The sequence below is a fragment of the Poecilia formosa genome, unplaced genomic scaffold (genome assembly GCF_000485575.1).
Source record: "Poecilia formosa unplaced genomic scaffold, Poecilia_formosa-5.1.2 Scaffold498, whole genome shotgun sequence".
NCBI classification, from domain to species: domain Eukaryota; kingdom Metazoa; phylum Chordata; class Actinopteri; order Cyprinodontiformes; family Poeciliidae; genus Poecilia; species Poecilia formosa.
The window spans coordinates 74,382-81,120 of NW_006800437.1; the positions used below are offsets into that span (position 1 = coordinate 74,382).

The following is a 6,739-nucleotide window of genomic DNA, read 5'->3' on the forward strand; positions in this document are numbered from 1 at the left end:
GCTCAGGTGGGAGAATCTCTCTGTGGTTCTGTTTGAGGCTCTGTGGTTCTGTTTGAGGCTCTGGTTCTGTTTGAGGCTCTGTGGTTCTGTTTGAGCCTCTGGTTCTGTTTGGGTTTAAAATGTTTCTGTTTCTGCAGCAGCTCTACTGACTGTCATTAATATGAATCCAGATTTCCACAGCAGATCCCAGGACCAGAACATGTAGTGAGAAAATCGACAGTTTGTTTGGGAACATGAGGCATTTTAGCTCTCATAATAAAGCAGAATATTTCTGAAGTCACTAAAATAAAACTAAAAATATAAAACAATCTCATCTGGTCAGAGCAGCGTCTTCCACATGTTCACTGTTTCCTCCAGAACTTGAAGCAGACTTTCAGTCGGTGTCCCACAGAGAGATTCTCCCACCTGAGCCGTGGATCTCTGCAGCTCCTCCAGATCTACTGTGATTAGCCATTTCTCTGGTTAATGCTCTCCTCTTCCAGTCGGAGATGTTTGCAGTGGTTGCTGACTGAACAGAGATGTTCAGATTTTTATTTTGGTGTCACAGTAAAGGGGCTGAAAACAAAGATTTAAAGATTGTTATTTATAAACTTTTCCATGCTTCCTTTTCCTTCCAGTTAACTTTTATGTACTACTTGTTCTGTCACATAAAATATAAATTAAATGTTTGTAATATGACAAAATGCAGGGATGTCTGTTCATTTGAAACCAGTGAACCTTATAATATCTCTTTCCAATATTAAACAGTTTGTGTTGTATATTATTTTCTTTGCAGCTTCCCTGAGCTCAACGCCACGGCGCTGTACGGCGACCATGACGGCGCCAACGTTACGGGCTGTCCCAACCCGGAGGCCTGGGACTGGCTGGCCAGCGGAGCGCCGGTCTACATTCTGACCATCAGCATTCTGGGAATCTTCTTCAACCTGTTCGTCCTGATGGTCTTCATCCTCCACAAGAAGCCCTGCACCGTGGCCGAGATCTACCTGAGCAACCTGGCTGCTGCCGACCTGGTTCTGGTGTCCTGTTTGCCCTTCTGGGCCGTCAACATTTACAATCAGTTCGACTGGCCTTTCGGACAGTTCATGTGCAAAGTCGTCAATGTGGGCATCAAGATAAATGTCTACTGCAGCATCTACTTCCTGGTTCTGGTAGGCATAGACCGGTATGTGGCGCTGGTGCATGCTTTGTCGCATGGAAGGATGCGCAGGCCAAAGTATGCTAAGCTAGGATGCCTGCTAACGTGGGGCTTCGGCTTGTTGCTCAGCATTCCCACATTCATCTTCAGGAAGGTGAGACATTTTCCTGAGTATGGAGTTTACGCCTGCTACCTGGAATACCCGAACCTGACCGTAGAGATCCTCTATGACTGGATGCTGCTGGTTCTCAGCTTCGTCATTCCTGTTTCCATCATCTTGTTCTGCACTTTGAGGATCATCCGGGCGCTGAAGAAGCAGTCGATAGAAAGGTTCAACGCTGAGAAGACAGAGCAGAAGGCCACCATCTTGGTTCTGGTGGTCCTGCTGGCCTTCCTCCTCTGCTGGGTGCCGTTCCACCTGGTCACCATCCTGAACATCCTGGAGCGGGTCCAAGTCCTGGGAGGGTGCCAGCTGTCGTCCGCCCTGGACATCTGCAACCAGATCTTCACCTACCTGGGCTTCTTCAACAGCGTCCTGAACCCAGTGCTGTACGTCATCGTCGGGAAGAACTTCAGGAAGAAAGTTCGGGAACTCATGAAACAGTGGAGGATCAAGAGAACGACGACGTCTGAGTCCACTCGCTCCAATTTATCCTCCACACTCAAGACTTTAGTCTGAAACATCCACCAAACGATGAGCTGCTCAGCAGAGATGTAAATATGTGTTCATATGATAATAAACTGTATACGGTTTTTATGTTACTTGCAGGAAACTGTTGCATTTCAAAACAAAATCCTTTGGTTTTATTATTATAAACTATAAAGTATAAGTTTTGTTTTTCACTGTTGAGTAATTTTTGATTGAAGATGTGTTCATGTGCTGCAAATATAGAAGTGACTTAGATGAAGTGAACAGTTTCTGTGAAATAATGTCTGTAAAAAAGCTTTCCATACTCAGGTTTAGAGAGTAGTAAGTGAAAACTAAATAAAGTTGCTTTTCTCATTGAGAAAGCCTTAAATGAAATATGCACTACAACCACAAGCAAACAAAAAATCCATAGTGGCTTTAAATGGCTGAGGTAAGTACGGGAACTGGCCACCGGCTGGCTGAGTGTTTTTCTGCTGCCTCTGACTCATCCTCTGCAGTTACAGCAGATTTTCCAACTGTGACACACAAGCATGCTAGTTTGTGGTCAGCGCACATCAACTGTCTCGTTTTACATTTCTATCCACACAGCGTCTGACGGCGCAGCGTCAACTCACTGTGGGCTGTGGGCGAGGGCGCAACCCAGCCGGCCCGAATAATGGAGACGGTACGGCAAACAGGAAGACTGGCCTGACCACATACACTAGGGATGAAAATAGTTGTGAAAATAAAATGTGATGCAAGCAAAGAACCTCAAATGGAAAAATATCTGCAGAAAAGGCAGCGTTTATTTTCTACTAACTCCGTTTTATTTACCGGCTCTATCTGCAGCCATATTTACTCCAATGCTGATGTATCAGGGTCATATTTAATGATTTCTGCCTTTATGTTCACACATTTTGTGTTTGTTTTAACTTGGATGCTTTCCTGGTCAGAACTGCATAAAATCCAAAACACAACAGATCCATTTTGGCTTCCGATCCAACAGAAAACCAGGTACTACGTACGCATCAGTTAGAACACGTTAAAGTTAACGGAGCCTGCAGACTGCAGGCGACTTCGTTTCCGATTGTCCGACCAACACAGAGCTGGAGTCTGTTTTTGTCAGAGCTGTCAACAATTTGATGAAACAGGAAGTGAGGCTCTATGGCAAAGTAAAACACTTCCGCTCTGGGGGAAAATACAGATTAGAAAAGTTAGTGCACGCTGCATGTTTTAGACCCATTAATTCTTGTGATTTCAAGTGTTGATTCAAACATTATTTGATCCTGATTCATCACCTGGTGACTCAAATGTCTGCAGAGGAGCCAAAAAGCAGCTTCACTCCAGAAAATCTTCCAACATTTCATAAGCTGAGCTCTGAGACTCTGTGACGCATCTGGTGTTGATTCAGTAAGAATACGTAGAAAAAATGTTATCCAGCTTTTATAAACATGGAATGACTGAGTATCGTGATGACAGAGTAAATTAAACAGCTGGAAACTCCAGGATAAATAAAACGTATCCAACGGCTGAAACCCAAATGCAGATTTAGCTGAAACACATAAATGTTTGATAAATTCTTGAAAGCTCCTCAGAACCTGAAGGGCCAAAGTGAACAACAGGAAAAGGAAGCAAACTCATCAGGAAAGGAAGAAATGAGCTTCTTTATGTTCGTTTTCACAATATGAAGCTACATACAGTCAACCCAGACTATTTCCCAGAATCCTCTACCACTGCCATGGATGTGTCTGTGTTCCACTAAAGCCTGTTGATGCATATTTCACACAGACCTGGAAGGAGTTTGCTACCATCCAGAGGTAGGAAAACGATCACACCAAACTGAGCCAATCCTCATACAGACATCAGTATCAGATGTTTCACTCATCTTCTCCTCAACAGTAAAAACAAATGAATCCTAAATATGTTACATTCTGACGTCATTCACAATAATTAAAGTTCTGCTTCTAATGCAGTGAAACATTGGAGAGATGTATGGGAATGATTTCAGACCATTTGGAAAGGCAGATCTGGATCATTTCATCATCAAACTTCCTCACTGATCGTTTTCAGTCAACATGTCATGAAGATAATAACACTGATGATCTTTACAGGAAGAAGGGCCAGAGAAGTATTTTAATCTGTTCTGAAACCCATTCTGCTCTGGTCTGGAGCTTCCTGCTGCATCATCCACAAACTGATTAGTTTTAGCTAAGCCTCTGAAGGTCATCATGATCTTCATCACTGCTTGCATCTGTTTAGTAATCCCCGTGGCATCCATAACGGTGGCAGAATCATTCTAGCACAGTGGTTCTTAATTTTTTTTGAGGTACCAAACCCACCAGTTTGATATGTGCATTCACTGAACCCTTCTGTAGTCATAAATAAAATATTATTTTTCCCCCCAAATTCAAGACTTAGGGGAGACCCAACTAGAGTCTAGTTAGGTCACCCCTAGACTCTAGTCTAGTCTAGACTCTAGTGTAGGGATGACCCTAGACTAGAGTCTAGGGGTAACCTAACCCATCTAGAGACTAGTTGGGTCACCCCAAGGTCACTAAGTCTTCTTAAAAGGTAGAGTCTCTGAGAACAGTTCTTCAAAATATAGTCAGTGTTTTCAGCAAAGTTGAGCTGACTGTCCAGGAACGACCCAAGGTATTTAAAATTTACCAGTTTCAACAGGTTGGCCATCGAGAGAAACTGGAACCACTTTAAGGTCTTGTTTAGATCATTTAATTAGCTCTACATTCTTAAGAGAATGAAAAATTAATAATAAATAATAAAGACTTTGCGGTATTCTGATTTAGTAATATAATTATATTATTTGTGTTACCACCTCCACACCACTAGAGGCAGTAGTGACCCCGAAAATATGCGACTAAGGAGCAGATTTAGAAGTATACCGAAAACTATAATCCTTCAGAATCTCTCAGAAATGACTCATCCACATGGATATTTTCCAGTGTTTCCTGGTCAGTCGTGTTCTTCTGCCTCTCGTGACGTCATCAACACCTGACACAAGAACCTGAATTTGCTTCAACTTGTTCAAATTGCTTGATAAAAGGTCTCAGCTTGTAGTGGAAATCTGCACGTCAGGAGCTAAACAGATCAGATCGGTTTCAGAGCGGAAACACTAACAACAGTTAGCCTATCAAAGCTACTCAAGCCTAAGGTAGCATCTCAATGCTAACATGTAGCAGCTAACGCTAATGTCAGACTACAGTCCACATTTCCGAAACTCTAGAAAGACAAACTGCTCCAATCTGCTGGTTGAAGAACCTGAAGATTAAAACTATAAATATCTTTATTGTTGAGCTCATCTATTTATTTATTCAGTAATTTAGCAGCAAAATGTTTTTTTTTAATTGAAAATGATGCTTAATTTGTAGATACACGGTTTTTGGTTAAAATGTGATTAATTAATTATAGACCATGCAACCAACTGCTTTAAAATGCTAATTGAGTCCCATTGACAGTTTTTACTGTTAGTGAATATTTGTCAGAGATGAAATAAACCTCAGAAACACAAATGCTCCTCATCAGGTCACTATTAGCCATAACTGGAGTCACTGGATTTATCAGCTGAAGAGATTGTAGTGATAAAACTGCAGCAGAAACAAAACTGATGTCATCACCTCTGGTTTGGATGAAACCCAGCGAAACGCACAACATGGAACCACATCTGAAGACAATCTGAACTCTAGAGGACCTGAAGCAAAACACAGAAACACAGAATCTGCTTCCTTCTGACCTGCAGAACAAACAAACTGAAGAATCTACAATGAAAGTGAAATCCTGAGCAAATCATTGTGCAGGTCATGTTTATGTGGCAAGGCATTAAACGAGCACATCATCGACTGGGTTTCTCTCTCTGGAAGCCAAAATAACATTTATCTCTTCCTGATTTCAATAAGTTCTCTGTTTTTAAGAACTTAGAAGAACTAAATAATTATGAAGCTTTCATTTACAAAACAATATATTTTAGAGACATTAGAAGAAAAGCGGTTTGGCTGCATATGGAGCGAAGGCAAAGTGTTGGATTAAATCTGAGTTTCCGTCCTGAATGGGCACAAAGAGTGGATACTACACACACACACACACACACACACACACCTAATGGGGATTTAGAAAGAGTTGTTACCCTAACATGAATATTTCTGTCTGTGTGGAGAAGTGCCCTTCAGAACCACATGCGCAGGGAAAACATGCTAACTGCATGCAGAAAGACCCCAAACTGGGATTCAAACCCACAACCTTCTTCCTGCAAGGCAGCAGACCGACCATCTTCCCACAAGAGAGCACAGATCATAACTAAAAGTTCAGGTTTTCAGCTGCAGAAAGAACAAATAGAAACTCATCCAGTTTAACCTCCAGACCTCAGGAACACACCAGACAGAAGAGTGGATGCTACATGCTACTGCCACCTGCTGTTCAGCCTGAGCACAAACCTCACAAAGCCTTCTGGGTAACTACAGACATTAATATGTTTGCATCCATGATGTTTTGTTGTGAAAACATAAACCCTATGAGTGTTTAGTTCTCTGCTTCTGTCCAGCTTTACATCAACTTTACATAAAACCAATTAAAACTGGAAGATGTTTTATTTTCTTTATGTTTATTATGTCATATTTTATGTTTATTGAAGAATAGAAATTTAGTTATAGTTTCTTGTTAATATATACTAACATTGTTTCTGGATGTAGTTTCTATATGGCTCACAGTCTGTGTTTTTTATCTGCTGCTATGGTTACCCTCATTAGCAGCAGCTGTGTTTTATGTGTTTTGATAGATAAACCATCATTATCCCCTCAGCGTTTATCTCTTCACATGTATAATTCAAACTGTGACATTAAAGCAACAGAGGCATTTAACCTTCAGCTGCTTTAGAAGTTTCACTCTTTGAGTGAAACCAGAGGAAGACGGCAGGCGGCGCAGTGGCCTGGTGGCCCGGCACGGCGGCGCAGTGGCCTGGTGGCCCG

General features: G+C 41.8%; 1 protein-coding gene and 1 long non-coding RNA gene across 3 annotated transcripts in view; one reads left to right on the forward strand and one right to left on the reverse strand.

Moving 5' to 3' along the window:
* LOC103156760 (B2 bradykinin receptor) overlaps window positions 1–1,973 on the forward strand; it is a 5,029-nt gene extending 3,056 nt beyond the window's left edge. Inside the window, exon 2 of the mRNA XM_007578921.2 lies at window positions 776–1,973. Within this exon, the coding sequence (XP_007578983.1) occupies window positions 776–1,814 (1,039 nt within the window). The 3' untranslated portion in view covers window positions 1,815–1,973. The remainder of the gene's footprint in view (window positions 1–775) is intronic.
* Window positions 1–5,508, reverse strand: part of LOC107834004 (uncharacterized) — a 20,367-nt gene extending 14,859 nt beyond the window's left edge. For both annotated transcript variants that reach the window (XR_001659780.1, XR_001659779.1), the window contains exon 1: window positions 5,396–5,508. This is a non-coding gene — a long non-coding RNA (uncharacterized LOC107834004). The remainder of the gene's footprint in view (window positions 1–5,395) is intronic.
* Window positions 5,509–6,739: the final 1,231 nt, after the last annotated feature.